The 17,692-nt window shown below is 43.5% G+C and overlaps 1 protein-coding gene across 2 annotated transcripts in view; it reads right to left on the bottom strand.

Annotated features, from left to right (window-relative positions):
• Positions 1-1,840: 1,840 nt before the first annotated feature.
• The window catches only part of ZFYVE9 (zinc finger FYVE-type containing 9), a 48,519-nt gene continuing 32,667 nt past the window's right edge, over positions 1,841-17,692 (bottom strand). For both annotated transcript variants that reach the window (XM_015635914.2, XM_019007624.2), the window contains 9 exons: positions 13,713-13,937; positions 11,360-11,442; positions 10,525-10,629; positions 7,542-7,692; positions 6,337-6,417; positions 4,790-4,952; positions 3,863-3,968; positions 2,864-3,040; positions 1,841-2,343 (listed from right to left, as the gene is read on the bottom strand). In XM_015635914.2, the coding sequence (XP_015491400.1) occupies positions 2,182-2,343; positions 2,864-3,040; positions 3,863-3,968; positions 4,790-4,952; positions 6,337-6,417; positions 7,542-7,692; positions 10,525-10,629; positions 11,360-11,442; positions 13,713-13,937 (1,253 nt within the window). In that variant the 3' untranslated portion in view covers positions 1,841-2,181. The remainder of the gene's footprint in view (positions 2,344-2,863; positions 3,041-3,862; positions 3,969-4,789; positions 4,953-6,336; positions 6,418-7,541; positions 7,693-10,524; positions 10,630-11,359; positions 11,443-13,712; positions 13,938-17,692) is intronic.

The following is a 17,692-nucleotide window of genomic DNA, read 5'->3' as shown; positions in this document are numbered from 1 at the left end:
GAATTTTAAAAGTACAGTTTTTTTCTAAACAAGTACTCATTTCTTAACAACATGGTAATTAAGGTCATTTCAAAGGCTATGGTTAAAGCAGACATGTCAGTCACCAGTTGATAGTGTTTTGCACAAACAGAATCCAAACCTAAAAGACTTCTGGGGCAAAGGAAGAGAAGATAAACATTTTTCACCTCTTTTACTGCATTATTAAGCATAACAATGCAACTAAAGTAACTGGAAAGCTGCTGCTGTGGCAAAGCTGGAGTGCAGGCTCTAGGAGGAAGATTATTACAGAGTTTCTGGAATGCTCTTCCAGCTGTGGAACTGTGCCTGCACCATGTCGTGCTGAGCTGTGTCCCAGCGTGTGCAGAACCAGGGTGCAGAGGGGCATCAAGTGGCCTCAGTCCAGCTGGGCTGCACAGGCACCTTGGCAGGAGCAGGGGGTGGGTCACAGCTCCTGCTTTGGCCAGCAGGAACCACTCAATGAGGTGCATTAATCACTCACCCTCTCCCAAATGCCAGAGAGAAGGCTTCACTTGGATCCGACACCCTTTAAAGTGTGGTAGTGTGCTCCCTCTTGCTGGCCAGCTTTAGTTTGTGGAGTTGGCCCCAGTTCCCTGGCCTGTCTTCAAGGGTTGGGTGGTGCCAGCTGTGATTTGGAACATTGGATTTGTCATACTTAGTTTTTTGAAAAGCAGCAGCCATTTATTCCCGAGTGCACTCTGTGCAGACGCTGGGCTGCTTTTCTATAAAATATATCACCAGAGCCTCAGTTTCACAGGGGCCTGGCCCTTCCCTTGCTCTTTGCAAGGCCACTGGTGTTACTCTGTCACAGCACAGCCCAACCAGGCCCCACTGCTGCCCCCAGAAGGGATGGCAGTAGGGAATGTCTGACACCACCAACATCCACCATAAATTAGCACCTGTCTTCCCAAATTAATTAGCTCTAGACAGGAGGAGAAACCTTCACCCCTCTTCCTGGGAGGGACTCAAAAGAGCTGCTTTGCATGACTGGCTAAACAAACCAAACCCCTTCTCCTGCTTACAGCTCTTGCCACTGGTTAGCAGCTTTCCATGGAGACAGTAAGAACATGGAACCACATTTCCTCTGGCTGATGCTCAATTCCAGCTTCTTAATGCCCTGGCAGACACGAGCAGCTGCTTTCCTTACCAAAGGCCTCTCAGGTGAGACCAAGAGCACTGGGCCGAGTGCACGTGTTCAGAACTGACCACAAAGCCTTTTTCAGCAGAACATGCAGGAACAGCCACTCTACACTGGTATCACAGGTAAGCTTGGACATGGGGCTGCAATAAGAAGTGCAAGCTGGCTTGGGTTACATGACACTGGCGTTACACTACAGCGAACAGCAGGGAGGGGACAGAGATGCCCTGGGTGGGACTTGCCTCTAAAAAGCAGGACCTACTGGGGACAAGGAACAAGATGGGACTGCACTTTAGGGCTGATCTTTCCTCTGCTTCAGACAGATTTGTAAACAAAGTACAGAATAGCAGAGTTGTTGTAGGAGATCACAGAAACCTGCCCCAGTGACAGACTTTTGTGGTAAATAGAGGAGAAGGAAACTAGCCTATTACACACACACAACTGCACTTCAGTAACTTTCAGAGAGATGCCTGTCCTGCTCCTCTGGACGCACAGACAAACAAGGTTATGGCTAGGGAAACTTTCCCTATCTTTCAAGGGCTTCTCCAAATGTATTTCAACCAATAATCTGGTCAAAATAATGTAAACGTTTTTTTAATGTCTACAGAAAAACCACAAATGGCATTAGGATGAGGTCAGAATGGAGGTCTTGATTGTTTCTTACATGTCCATCTACAGACAGTACAAGGTTGGAATTTCACTTTTTATTTACGCCCCAGTGATCTTTGCACCCTTTGAGCATTGAGAGTACATGACTGTAAGTCTTTAAACATGAGCATTTTTCTAAACAGTAACAGAAGTGGATTAGCTGCAAGGATAGCATAGCCATGTTGTAGTATAGAAGCTGCCCTGATCCTCTGGTTGTTGACAATGCATAGAAGATTCAGAATTATGGAACAACTGTCCCACCCCCCTCCCCCCCTTCCCCAATAGTGTTAACAAAAGCTTAATTTTCCAGTTTTAAAGTGCAAATGATTCAGATACAACTGCTGCTGGAACAGGTCTGAACAGAAAATGAAGTCCTCTTATGAGATGTTTTCCAGAATATAAAAGATGAGCTCCATTATGACTGGCCCCTCACTCAATTGACAGGCCCCTCCATGAATCACTGGCACTAAGGCACTGTCCAGGTCATTCATGTATTGAGAGGGCAGTGGCTGTCCATTGCTCCCAGCTTGATAACCAACCTAAAAAATACAAAGAGTGGGTTTTAAGAACAGGACACCAGGCTATGAGTCAGGGGGCAGGAAGGGAGGAGGAGCTGTGGAATCTTCAGGAAGTCAGGAACTCGAACTAGACCAAGCAGGCACTAAAGCAGCTTTTCCACTTGTCTTTGTGCTTCCTTGTGTTCCCAGTGGCTGCCTGAGCAAAAGGAGCCTCTTTTTTCTCCTCTTTTCTCAAAGCAGCTCCTTGGGATGAGCAGGACTCTGACACAGCAGTAATTGCTGGCAAAAAGGCCAATTAAGAGTCTTCTCTGAGCATGGAGCAGGTGCTGCTCATGCCATATGGGGGTCAAGCCTTTGTTAATTCAGGCTGGGCATTGGCTCCAACAAATGTCCCAAAATACCAAACAACAGCAGCAGCACCTGATTAGCATCTGATACTGGTACTTCTTCAGCATTCTCCTGGTTAAAGTGGTATATTCCTTTTCTGGGGAATGAACAAGAGAATAACCCCCCAGTTAAACCCAAACTACTGAGGACTTACTTGATCAGAATCCAGTGTAACACGCAGACCCAGCTTAGTCATTCCATCTTCTTTCAGCAGTTTCAGATGAGGACACAGAGCCAGACAGAAAGCTTTTGCCACATTTTCAGTCAGTCTGCTGTGATCAGCTGGGTCACTCAGACCATTGTGTTGCTCATCATTTTCCAGAAAAAACACCTGAAGGGAACATAAGACATGACACTTGGTGTTTCTAGAATATTTGGTTGACAAGTCACCTTAGGGAGGAAAAAATAAAAAAAATTCAGAAGAAAGATTTAAATTTCAATAATCCTCTGAAACCTCAGATCTGGTCAAAAGCCTTGCTATGGGAATTCACTACGTATGACATGTGGTTTTAATAACATCTGTTCAAAAGCAGGTTTTTAAGTTCAGAAAAATTACACTTAATGCAAGCCCAAAGATCTCTGCTATTTTTGTCACCGAATTTGTTTCTGTTGAGCCCAAATGACATGGGGAAAAAGGGGCACACAGGGGCTGAGCTGCAGAGTAAGGAACTTGGTTCCTCCTCAGCAGGCAAACTGAAACACTTACAGAAATATTTTGACATCAGCATTTGCCTGCTGGCACAGTCACAGGCAACATCAGCCATGCAAGCAGTTTCTGAGTGATTTATGCCACAGCACTATAACATGCAACATTTTAGAGAAAGTGGCTCAAAATAACATTTCATTAAAAAACAATTTATATTAAGATTTGTCTCCATGTAGAAAGGCAGCTTTTAACACAAAGACAAATGAGGCCAACTGTTCCTGTATGTAACACAGCGAGTGTTGTTGTGGTCCCCCCATGCTGAACAACCCTGATGTGAGCAGCAGTGGCTGGAGCAGCACGTGCAGTGGGAGGATGTTTTATCCTGCAGGATGCCACCCTGCAGCTCCCTGTGAAAGGCACCACAGGAAAGGCTGCTGGGGAAGCATGTGCTGCTTTCCTGTGGTGAATGGGGGAGCAGCTGGTCCCATGCTGGGCTGATGGACCCACCTCTGTCCACCGGATGACCTTCCCATTGGCCTTGTACTCGGAGCCATGGAATATCTTCACGCTGGTTATAGATTCCATGGGCTTGCCATCAATAGGGCTCACAACGCTGCAAAAGGGAAGGAGGAGAGTGAACTGTGACTCAGCACAAGGCCTGAGCTGGACAGAGCCCTCTGTAGAAGAGAATGACCTTGGAATCAGAGGGCAGTTCCTGAAAGGGGTCACACGCACAATGCAGGTGCAGGAAGGACCTTCCTGAAGGTTCTCAACAAAGCTTTGCAGCACAGCTGAGATCCTGTATGGTTCTGACAGAGTAATGAGGTATTTCATACAGGTTGGACTTCAGTTCATTCCTAAACTCAGTGTAGGCCATCAATACCTGAAACACAACTTACACAAGCCAGGACTTGATTGCAGACCCTAAGATTGATCTGGAGAGCCCAAAACTACAGAAATATCCTTTCTAGGTGCTGATTCCTGAAATATGGAATCCATCACAACAGCATTTTACTGTCATAAATACTTTAGCTGCCAAATCCACCTTTCTTTTGGCTTAACTATCAAGTGTCTAAAGATACTGTTGATGTTCAGCAATTTTGTTTCCAACTCTACTTAATGCAAACTAAGCACCAACAGAGCAAAGTGACCACAGTGTGCAGGGTTCAGCACTGAGAGTTAGAGACAGATTACTGGTTTCCAATAACTGGATATTGGCAATGCCAAAAAAATCCACAGCATTGCCAATTTTCTAAATGGATGCCCCAAAGCTCTGGTATCTCAATTCCATTTCCATTACAATTAATTGCATCTTATCACTCAAAATAGAAGTGCAGACTTTTAATTCCTATTGATTTGAAGACTCACGGGCCTTAGAAGATCAATTGAAATTTTTAGCAGGCACCAATGTCAAGTGACTGCTCCTCTACTTACCCCTTATGAAAGTTTTTATCATCCTCTACCCATTGAATGTGAACGTGTTCCTGAGGGTCTTCAGCATCTACTTTGCCACAGGTGATGGTGAAGTCTTTCATCTCTCTCAAGGCCTGTCTCAAAGAGTCCATGTTCTCAGCAGTTATCTGGACCATCACTCCATCTAGGGAACCAAGAAATCCTTATAAACCGAGATAAGCCATGCCAAACAGAGCCTATGTAGAAAAAAAATAAACATCCTTCCTCTGTTTGCAACAGAGATTAAATGTTCATTTTAAGCATCATGGGCAGCAGTGCTTCATAAACCCATTTCTGAACACTCACATCCCTAAAACGCAAACTTGCTGAGTGCTGATGAGGGAAAACACAACAGTAAGAGAAGGGCAGCTCCCAGGTGAAGTCAGCTGTAGCCAAGTCCCCGTGAGTTTGCCTCACAACCTGACACCTGCCCTAGGCCACCCTCAGAAACCCCAGGTGACACCACTCCATTCAGCCATCTCTGTTGGCTCTGGAAGCAGCACTCCAGCAGTGACAGTGGTTCAGAAGTCAGTGCTTTCCTTACAGTGGCAAAAGATACAGAATTTGGATTCACAGAATTAAGGTTGAAAAGACCTCCAAGATCATCCAGTCCAGCCATTAACCCAGCACCACTTTGGGTCAATCCTCAGTTACGGCTAAAATAACAGAAGTGAAACACTTCTCTGTATAGAGCTGGAGTCCCCCTGTGCCTCTGTCTTACCCTCAGCACCAGCTAGACACAGGAAATGGCACAGTGACCTGCATGCTCTGGTGGCATGGGCTGCCTATCAGCCCAGGGACCCAGCCATGGCCACACACTGAGAGCTGCGAGCCTGGAGCTGGTGCAGCAGGAGGAGCTCCTGCTCGCCCTCGGGGCTCTGCCAACTGACTGCTCATGTGGGCACCTGGCATCCCTCACCAGCGAGGGCAGGAGCACTGCTACAGCTCTCCTGCCTGCATTGTCACAGCTGCAGGGACCTGACTGCACAGTTGTGCAGCTCAGCTAGCAGGCACTAACAGCTTTCAGCTGGAGCACCCCAGCACCAGCTCTTTCTGTGATACAACAAACCAGATCTGAGAGGGACCAGCTCAGTGATCTCAACCTGTCATGTTCTCATCTGCCCACATACAAGCACATAAACAATGCACATTCACACCCTTGCACACTGCAGAGCTATTTGGTAGCAGAGGAATTTTAGCAGGGCTTCTGCTGCTGTTTGATGGATTATACATTCTGCATTTCTTAGGCTCACAATTTCCTCATTCAACCCAAACCAGTGAATTGATCACAGGCTCCCAAGCCAAGTATTTAGTATCTTACCCTCATTTTCTTGTGACCCTGTTTTGCAGCATCTGCACAAATTCCTCCTTGTTAAAGGGAACAGGGTGGTTTTTGCTAAGTAGGATAAAGCTGAAGCAGCAGCAAGACTCCAAAGCCCAAGGCATATGAGCAGAGAGAGCCCTGCTAGCGGCAGAGCTGAGCTGGGCAAAGAGAGCAGTGTGTTTTAAGCAAGCAGTTCAGTTCTTACCTTCCACAATACTGGATTTGGCAAGGTAGCCTGAAGAGGATTTTAAAGCTCCACTGAACACAAAGAAACTGGCACCAGTCACTGCAACAACAACAGGAGAGATTTTAGTGAGGCTTTTGTCAAAGCAATGCCTTACCCAAGATCAGGTATCGCAGCTCTATCAGCCAGAGAAGTGATCACCCTGAATCAGGACAAATGCTGCTTGGAATTCTGGTGCCTGTATTGCACATCATAAGCTTGGATATGCAAAGGCAAAGCACCCAGTTATTTTCTAAACTGGACAACCGTTTTTGTCTAAATTAATGAATACTTGTATTTTATCACTCTCCCTCTCCATGCCCTAGACACCTATGAGTTTCAGAATGACTAATTTTGGGTAACCAAGCACACAATTAACTTCTAAATGTTCCCACACAGCTGGTAGATTGTGAGTGAGCTGTTTATGGATCACTCTGTAACACCAACCCACCAGCAAGGCCACAGCTCAAAGCCACCTCCCTTAAAGTGAAATTATCTTCAATGACTACTAAGTATTATGAAATTCCTGCTAGAAATCTCTCTTCTTGTCCCATAGGAGAAGTTAACAGAAGTCAGACAAGACCATCAGTCCCGAGTGACATTCCATGCCAGTACACTTGCTGGAGTGACCAGTGATACTGGGCAAAACATCCAACTCAGCCTGTCTTGTTCTCATTTAGAGATTGTATAAATGTCTTTGTCAGAAATGTCCCCAAACCCACAACATTTAAATTCTCAGCACACAGCTGCTGCAGCCTTTCAGCACACTGTAACAAAAATATACCCTGGAAATTAATGGTCTAATTAAGGTGAAAATGAGAAGTTTTATGAAGATGAATTATTAAAATGCTGCTGTGGTTGGTTATTCCTGTATAACTTTCTGTCCTACTGAATCTAGTCTTCCTTTCACATAGTGTAGGTCAAGCACCAGCAACCACAGCCTCACCTACACATCCAATAATGCCAAAGCCAGCTCTCATTACTAATGGAGAGGTGTTACCTAAGTCAGTTCCAGCACAAAGCTGCCCAGTCATGGACGTCAGCAGTCAGACTGATTTTCTCTAACAAAAACTGGGTGAAACCCAGCCAAATGCAGCTGTAGCCAATTCACAAAGCCCCACAAAGCTGGGGCAGCAACACAGGGGCCAAGCAGCCGTGCAGAGCAGCAGAGGCAGGGCTCCCCTCACCTTTCCTGGGCTGGTTGTGGATGCTGATGGCCTGTGTCTGGTAGTTGCCGTCATCGTTCTGCACACACACCAGATGCGAGTCTGCCTTCTCGTTGAAACACGCTCCCCCTGCCAGCACGTGCTCGTTGGATTTGTTCATGGCTTTCATCATCTGCAAACACAAAGCTTTAGCATTTCCACCCAGTTCATCAAGCACTTCCATAAATAGGTGGTTTTTGGAGCAGTATAATCAGAAGCTTCTCAAGTTCTCATATTCCATGTCAGGTTTTAGCACTCAGAACCATAAACTGTTTTTGAGAAGAGGGTTCAGGTCTTTTACTGCCTGGATACTTTAAAGTGCCACCTTTTGTGCGATTAAGGTAAGTGGTATAAGGGATAGCTGAGCTACAGAAGTTGCAAAAGGTGTTATCTCTACCTGGCTTTAAAAATACATGGGGAAAAAAAACCATGAGAACAACCCTGGGAGGAAATACTTAGTTTGTTTACACAACTACAGTTGTTAATGACATAAATCAGAATTACCCCTCCACAGTTCAGTGCCACATGGGCTCTCAGACTGGGGCCATTTCATCCCGTTCTGCCACGACCAGACACCAGACCTTCAGTGGCTCTGTGCTTCACCTGCATGAACTGGTGAAACTGAGATCAAGGTTCCCAATTGGAAGACTTTTAAAAAAGATCCAAATAATGGACATCAAAAAAATACTTTTCTTTCTTTCTCTGCAACGGAGGCCTCCAGAAAGCATCAAAAAAAGTTGGTGATAAATCTGCCCTTCAGTTCTGCTGACTATCATCTAACATACACCCAGTTACATGCCTTGACAAAATACCCTTGTAGGTTATATAGCTTCTTTTCTTTTCTTTTCTCCACTCTTCCTTTTTGTGGAGGCTCAGACTTGGTGATTTTTGATACAAAAGAAAACTGAGGGAGTCACCCAACTCTGGAATTTGTTTCAAACACGAAAATGACATGTTTGGTTAAAATAAAAAAAGTCAAATTAAACGACACAAATCCCCCCGCAGTGAAAACCCAGAAAAATACGGAATTATTTGACATCTCCTAACAGCACTCACACTCCCACCTCTGCTTCCTGGAGCTGATAAGCATGCAGGCTACACACAACACATTTGTCTCTCTCAGTCCGACAGAAAACCTTAATTACAGTGTCAGGAACATTAACTGATGCTCGCTATTGACAAATGCAAGCACAGGTGTAATGTTTGGGGAGGAAACTTAATTAAGATTTTACATCAGACTACAGTGTCTTTCATTATCCAGTTGATCATGTCATGCTCCAGAAACTGGATTTTAGCTCCAGAACAGCCACATTTGTGGAGCCCAGCAGTTGCCTTCAGCATAACGAGAAACTGCTGGATGTGGCAACTGTGCTTCCTTAGAAGGCAACTGATTAAGAAATTACAGTCACCTTTGCTGAGGGACTAAACAGGCAACTAGGGACCTCTAACCTTTAGAAAATTTAAATAATTTTGAAGACAAAAATATGTATTTAATAGCAAAACAATATATTAATTGGAATTTGTTAACCACAGGCTGAATTCTCCCCATTTAATGCACGCATGAGATTTCAAGTTAGTTTTTCACTTTTTAGATAGTGAAAACATCTGAGTAAAGGTCCTTTCTAAATAAAAGTAAAGGTCTTATTATTTAATTCATCTGGAGACTGGCTTAGTTGGTTAGAGGAGGGTGATAGTACCATCAGGGTGATGGGTCTGACCCCTGTATGGGCCATCAAGAGTTGGACTCGATGATCCTTGTGGATCCCTTCCAACTCAGAATATTCTGTGAACTGCTGAATCTTAATCCAAAATAAACTCATGAAAAAATTCCTATTAATACAACTTTTCAAATGAATCACAAGCTATGAACAATGTTAAATAAGTAACAATTTCTCCATTTAAAAAGTTGAATCCTTGCATCACACCAGGAAGAGAAGCCAAGCACAATGCAGAGGTTTTGTTACGTCCCTGACACAGGAATTCTCTCCCAGTCCTGCTCAGTCCACATCTGGCACAAGTGGAGCTGACACCTTGCAAACACCAGGCACAGCTGACAGTGAACTGCATTGTCTGTGCCATTCCAGACTGAATTCATTCAAACCTCACTGACCTCTTCCAATCTGGCACAACTGCATCAAAAATTAAAACACCTTTTAACAGATCCTTTATCTTCATCAATTTCATCTTTTTCAAACTTCATAAAAGAACACTTTTTTTTCAATGAATTTTTTTTTCCCTCTCACTTATTTTACTCAAATGCTTTCTGCAGTGAAATTTTCTCTTGAAATAAAGCTGCATTCTGCTCTGCTCTTACAAGAACTTTTACAAATACCATTCTGCTCAGGAGGTTTGTTCTCACCTCCACTCTGACAGGTTTCAAACTACCAAGTTACCCCCTTCTCTTCAGACAGAACACGAAATCAATCCCCTTCTCCACTGTTCCCTTTCATTACTGTTAAAATACCTCCTCCCCCAGCTTTCTCTAGTTAGCAGCACTAACTCCTACAGATGCTGACTGATTTTTTCACACCAGAAATCAAGTATAAAATTTCAACGTTGAGGGAACTTTTATATAAAATAATCAGCAATCCAACAATACTACAAAATGCTTTGAGTGGGAACACACAACACAAATGAGAAAAGCTAATGGATGTTTTCTTCCTAGTTTACCTCGAGTGTAAAGTTTGTGAACTTACTTGCTCAAATCAAACATATGACACTTTATGTAAACAGTTCAAAAACCTGAAGAAAAAGAGTTTAAGAGTTTAATTAATGCTTAATGGAACTGCATTCTTCCTGTGAGGTCAGGCTCATTCATTTCCAAAAGCTGTGTGCATTACACAGCTACTATTTGCTTTTGAGGTATTTTTCCTTAGTGGTACTGAACAAAATAAAAATTCCTCTAGATCCCAGGTACTCCAATCACAAAGAAACTGTACACAAACATATGTATTATAAGCATTACCTCATTATATCTGTTGCTAGGTATTTTGATGCTGGTTTTTCTGACTTCCATATCAACCACTAAACCTTGGACCACAGGCAGTGTGTACTGGTAGTTTCTGAAGTCCTGATAATTAAAAGAAGATTTTAAGTTAGCCATGATGATCATCGTTAACACTGTAGGTTTCATAACTATCCTAGTGACTACCACTTAGCCCATTCAAATAATTGTAATCAGTGACTAGAAGGTAGGGAGGGACAGAGATACCACAGTGTGCAACCCATGTAATTGCAGTACACAAACAAAAAAAAGTCATTGTGGCTGTTAGTCATTTCACACATTTTTGTACATCAATATTAACGTTCTCCAACCTTGAATATCATCACTGTATGTAAGAAAATTTGCTGTGTTCTGTTACATTACTAGATAGAGTTACTTGTTTTTCTAGCAGTGAGATTAAGTCATGCATCAAAGAGAATTTCATATATTGAAAATATTTGCAAAGTAGAAAGAGATAATAACGTCCCGTCAGTCACAGTGTGGTGTAATCAGAGAGCTGTGACTGCACACTGTGATGACCCAGCATTTCTGAGGAAGCAATCTGAGCAAACAATGCACTTATTTCAAGATCCAAACATCCTCCAACAGCCAGGTTTGGGATTTGACTTGTTATAATTCACTGTGTTGTTGAAAGCTAACACCCACTCTCAGTACCAGCAGGGAAATTCACCCAAATCCCTGCTACTTCCTCTTGCACCTCCTGGACCTTCCAGCTACTATGTGCACCTGGAGCCCCCATCTCCCCACACAGATCCACTCACACCAATGGAATGTACAAATTCCAGCACAGACTTACTGCAAGGAGGTTCATGATCGTGTGTCCAGTCTCTCCAAACAAAGGCTTACGGAATCTGACACTAAAAAGTGGGCATGGATAAACTGCAATAAAACAGAAAAGAACAGGTCAGATGGAAATTTACATAATCAGATTCTGCAAAACCAGACCTAAATATCATCTCCACAGCTGAATGTGGTAAGCAGCAGCTAAAGAAGAGACTGGGAAGACTGGAATTTAAAAAGCAAAAGGACAGAAGGGTTCAACATTATAATGACCTTACATGTGTCATGGCTGCTTGCCCACCATGCTAAAAACAAGAGTAATTATGTAGAAAGCTAACAGGTGCCACACTACAGAATTGAAATGAGTGACCTGGGCCCTGATGGCAAAGATGACCTTTCTCAGTTCTTTTTCAGGCTACTTCTTGGAAATGGCTCCTATTTTTGTACAACCATCCTGCCATTCTCCACTACAGCATCATCAGTCTCAATTCTGTGGCTGACACGTGACATTCAAGTGATAACCCAGATTATTTTATTTCCTGTTTTCATTATTTCATGAGAGTGTGGCAAACTCCCTAGGGGTATGTCAGAAACATTTTAAAGGACATTTATGGTATGTCAGTGATGTAAAATATCTGCATTCCTTGGCTGACATCCATACCTGTAAAACATCTGTGATGCAATTCTGAGTGCAGGGCATGGATCTGGCTGCATTATGTTATGTTGCAGCAGAAGCCATCACAATGCTTGGAACATGACTCATGCCCTAGTACATAATGCCAAGGTTTCCTAAACACATGTTTGAAGTAGGATTCTTAAGCTATCCTCAGGCAAACACTCAGCCTGATTTCCCCAAATGCCACACTCCCAGTTCTCAGTGTGGTCAGAAGGGACTGCAGAGTGCTCAGCATCATGTGAATAACATGAGGATTTCCTGATTGAAATCAGCTCCAACCTCTGGACACTGGCTTGATATCTGAAAGTGCCACACACCACATGGCAACCAACCTGAGCACAGTGCCCTGAGGCACCAGCAAGGGCTGAATTTCCTGTGACTGCCACCCTGGTTTTAAGCAGCAGCTCATCCCAGATGCACCAAATTCTCTGAGCCTGAGCTGTTGGGCTGATCTGCGGATGCTCAGCAGATGTTTTCTGCACACCCAAGGACATAAAAGCAGCACCTTCCAGGGAGGAACTGAGGCAGTGCCCTGCAGTCACAACTGGCACAGCTCAAGGGAGTATGCCTAAATCCAAACCACAGCTGTTGGAAAGATGCAAAGCCTGATTGCCCAGTATATCAGAGCAGGTACTTTTGTCATTATCAAAACACTTCTTTCTGTGCTCAGAAACAGATGTCACATCCAAAATAAGAGCATTTTTGTTTGTTTTTCTAAATACTGATGGGAATAAATGCACTACTTAAAAAAATGCCAACAGATACCCACAAAAACCTACACACCTTTAACATTAATGTTTCTTTGGACAAGTTTAATCTTCAGTCATCATCCTTGGAAGGCAAATTTTGAGGATTTTATTTTTTTCCTCCAGCAACACACATATTTTGTGGAAAATTCCCAATGTTCTCAAAACTTTAAAAGGTAAAGTGACAAATCTCTGTACAGCATATTATAAAACTTATTCTGTTAAAATGTTCTGAAAAAGTTCTGGGAAAAATCAACAACAGACCATTTTCACAGTAAATTAGATTAATGAGACATGCCAATTAAAACTGCAGAAGAGTAAGACATACAATTTTTGGCCCGTGATGGTGGAAACTGCCAGTAATGCGTTTACTACAGCAATGGTAAATGTCTCTTGAAAATTATTTTAACTTTATGCTAATTTCATGCTAACTGCTAGGATTTTGTTCAGATGAAACATTGTCTCCAGCCTTTTTATTATTAGTTGCAACAGAATTTTTGCAACAAACTTCCAAGCTTGTTGCCCAAGCACACATATTGTTGCTCTCTGGAAAATGACCAGGTTTTAAAAACCTAAAAGCAAATGGTATTTCATTTCAGCATGGAAAGAGCTTAACATCTCAAAGGCTCTCCCTTGTGCTAACTACGGCAGCTAATCAGACTTGTTCTGCACATAACTCTCAGGTCTCTAAATAAATTTGGATACAAACATGCCCAGAGCTAGATTTGTCTCCACAAAAACCTCCCTGATGAGCCAGCAGAGCTGTAAAAAGGCTGTAGGTCCCATCACCACCTCAGTGCTGCACTGTGGGTCTGACACACAGCTCTTCCTTGCCTGTTTGAGCCTGGGTGGCTCTGACAGATAACAATCCATGGCTGGGGGTGTGCTCTGAAGCAGAATTCCTCCATTCCCCTGCAGAAGTTACTCCAGCAGTGCCTGCTACTCACGCCTGTATTCAGCTCCGAGTCTCAGCATCAGCCGAATGGGGAACACTTTGGCCCAGGGAGTCTCCCACTTCTGGATGAGGATGCCAAACAAGTATGGTGGGGTTGGGAGCACCAGGTCCTGCAGGGACTGATACGTCGCTGCAACGTACAAGAACCCTCCGTGTTCTTTGCTTCCAAGGAAGCTCTGGCTGAAAAAGGAGTGTCCCAGGTTGCCAACAATGTTACCTATGGGGAAAAAAAAAGTTCATTACTTCACTGGATTGAGAGCTGTGTCAAGAATGTCAGGAGTTTTTCAGAAGGGAAAAAAAAAATCCATGTTAAATTCACTTTGCTTCCTGGAACATTAATGTGTATTAACCACACCTGAAACAATGACTGCTGCACACAGGTGCTCAGGTTACCTCCTGTGCAAAAGTTCCCCAGCCTGGCCTTGGACACTTCCAGGGATGGAGCAGCCACAGTTGCTCTGGGAAACCTGTGCCAGGCCCTCACTGCCCTCTCAGGATATCACAGGAGAGTTCAGGTCAGTATTGCTGCTAAGCAATAAAAAACCTCACCCTGGCACTACAGACACACCCACACAAAGCCTTTTTTCAGTGCCTTACAGATATTCAAGGGATTTCTGCTGCAGAAGCTGCAGTTGTTTGAACTAAACTTTTGGACTCAGCTGCAGTTTAAGGAGGGGTGTGCACCTGGTCAGACAATTAATGTCTCCTGGTTTTCTTTACATTTAGGCAAACCACTGGGGTGACTGCTCAAACACGTACTGAAGATCTGGGTCATTTCAAGAATTACACAAAAGACTGTTTATTTCATTAGTACACTTAATGTAAAATGCAACTGACAGAGACACAGGGGAGAAACATCACTAATTTTTATTCACATTTTCATTCTTTGATGCTTCTAATTTCCAAAAATGTTTACACTCAAATGGCTGAATGAATCTGAATGTTGATTAGGTTATTATAGCATCCAACACAGCATTTAACATCGAAGCAAAGAACCATGGTGCGATTCCTTTTATCAAATGACAACAACAGCATGCAAATAATGTACAGAACAGCTGATCACAATTCTCCATAGAGAGATGTGAATATTAATAGTCCTGATTTGCTCTCAAAGAAAAAGGCAATTTCAGAGAGCGTGGTGTGCTTGATCACACCACTCATGAGGAATTGCATGGGATTGAGGTACTCATGCAGACCTCCTGGGCTTCTGGAGCATTCCCAGGCTATCCCACCTGCAGACAGAGACTGCTAAGTAGGAGTTTCTGCTCTTTCTCCACCACCTCCTAACAGAATGTTTGTATCTGAACTCAAGGAGATGATGTGCTCATCTATCTGCTCATCCACTGGACACTGCCTGGAGAGTTTCTTCCTTTTTACACACATGATACACAGACAAATGCTGGGTTTTAAGTAAGTAAAAATATGAATCACAGAAGTGATACTTTGACATCCTCAGCAATACAAGTTACAATAATACAGTTATTCCAGCCCTCCCTCTGGGGATGTGACCATGCTGCTTTGCATGCTCCCAGACCACCTTGGCACAATCATCACTCAGTACTGTCCTTCACATGACTTGGGCCCTCCAGCTTTACATAAAGTGACTGGCAGGTCTGTAAGCAAAAGGCTCCTTTTATACTCCAACTAACAAATAAGCTCAGGGGTTTCCTTATTTTTCAAATTTCAGGGCCCCTTTGTGGATTTTTATTTTTTTTTTCTGTACTCACAAATGCTGCACAAAGTCATTTATTAGGTTCCATGTTAGAACGTGACAGCTTTGGCAGCCCAGCATCCCATGGCAGGGTGAGGGTCATGCAGAGCTTGCCACTGTCCTGCAAAGCCAGATACACACAGGCCAAAGCTGATCATCCAGATCAAACCCCCAGAACTCTTGGAGTGGCTACAACTTCTCAGCTGAGCATACTTGATGAAAAGTAGCTACTGGTCAAGCTACCATGAATAACAGAGCCACATCAAATGTCAGCTGCTGAGAATCCCTGCTCCTGCCCATGTGCAAATGCAGCTCTGTCAGCTGTGTTGGGACACTAATGCCTGCTCAGTGAAACACCAACGTGGGCATCCTGCTAGTGAGTGCAAACCAGTGTATCCACTGGTGTTCATGAGAAAGATTTTCACTTATCTAAAATAGCTGCTGGCACTCATTTGCTTTTGCAGTTCCCACCTACCCTCACTAATCGCCTCTTCTTCATTTATACTTCCTTTTCCCCTTCCCATCTGTTCTTACCCAAATACAGCTACAGGCCTGATAATAAAGTTACTTGGTGAGGTTCTCAGTTCCAACAACATGACCACAATAATCCTTTTTACCCTTCAAGTCTATGACGTGTATGAACTTCCAACCTGCACTGAATTCTGCCCCCTTTTCTGTGTATTTTCTGTGTGAAGAGGCCAAGCAGAGTGCAGCTGTACAATCCTGCACGGATCTGAGACGTGTGGCACTGCCCACTGGAATGACAAAGCAATCAGACATTTCCACTTGAGACTGGTGCCAAGTGCTGCAGCAGAAGGGGATGACTACTTATTTTTTCCGTTTCAGGAGATGGAGTTTCATCAGCTCACACGCCTGGGATGCCTTAATAAGAATTTTTCAGCCAACGGAAACGTGGAAAAAACCCTTAGAGTGGAATCTGCAACTCAGCTGTTCAGCCCTTTCCTTCCATAAGCCACAGAATCATAAATTACTCCTTCTGACACAAGCAGCTTGCACAGTGCAAGCTCCAAGAGGCTGCCACCACTTTAAGAGGACAAATTACTGGGATTAGATAGCTGTGCTGCAATTCATTATTTATAACAGTTTAAGAGCCTGGATGTGGACAGCTTGGGAAGAAGCAAGTGTTTTCCTACACACTTCTTTAGTGCCCTTTTCAGTCAGCATAACCAAGTCAAAAACCCTCTTTGGGCTTGTCCCTCAAACATTTCTGCCCTGACCAGGGGGTGTCAGTCTTTCCTGCCCTGTCTCTGAAGGTGATTCCAAGCCAAAGCCCCACTGAGAAGTTGCTATTCCCAGCCTGACATTGTCAAATCCAACCCACTGCACCATTACACATTTTAAGCACAGAACTGTTTCAGAGGCTTGTAGAGAAAGTGTAGGCGTCAGAAAAACCTTCAAAAATAACTATCCTTTGCAAAAGCATGTAATTTAATTTAAAACATATCACAACTTCCTTTCTAATGAGGCAATCTCAGAGTGAGCAGAAAGGTGCCTTTCCATATATTAAGTTCCAGCACCTGACATCAGACAACTGACATTATTTAGGAAGTGCTTTAAGTGTGCATGATTCATCTAAAGCAGTTCTGCAGGAGGTCAGTACTTATTCTCTTCTCAATTATACTGGTTTATCCTTGACTTTAAATCTTAAGCACCTCTACAAAGTCTCCAGAAAAAAAAAGATGCTTTTATCCATGGTGTTTTGAATTCTTCACTTATATATCCTTCCGTGAAGAATAATGTGCTTTGTATAGCAGTTTGGCAATTCTTTCTGGCCTCAAAATAGTCTTTACCAGGAAAGGTAGATGGGAAAATGAAGAGATTCCTGTATTTATTTATGGCCCTCAATGTGTGTTGAAGCCAGTTAGGTACTTTTACCAAAAAACAGTGAGGTTAAATTTTTAGTGTATGCTTCCTGGTTTTTGGTTAATGCCAGGTCAAAAAAAGGTAATGGCATCCAGACTCAGGCCAGGCATTTATTTGTGGCTTGGGGAAATCCATCCAGCCTCATTCCACTGCCATCTGGAACAGTCAGGAACTGCCATGTACCAAACTCTGCTGGCAGCCTGAAAACCCCAGCACCCCAGTCTGCAGCAGGAGATGCAAAGCAATATTCACCTGTGAACAATCTTGCCAGATGGATTTTTTTCAAGAGCAAACGAGCACATTTCCTTTGGAAAAGGAACACAAGCCAAATCACTCCAAGAGCCACAGAGCCATAGAACAGCCAAGACCATGAATGT

This window comes from Parus major, chromosome 8 (assembly GCF_001522545.3).
Source record: "Parus major isolate Abel chromosome 8, Parus_major1.1, whole genome shotgun sequence".
NCBI lineage: Eukaryota > Metazoa > Chordata > Aves > Passeriformes > Paridae > Parus > Parus major.
Note: the sequence above shows the minus strand (reverse complement) of the source record. Positions and strands in the feature narration are given on the sequence as shown.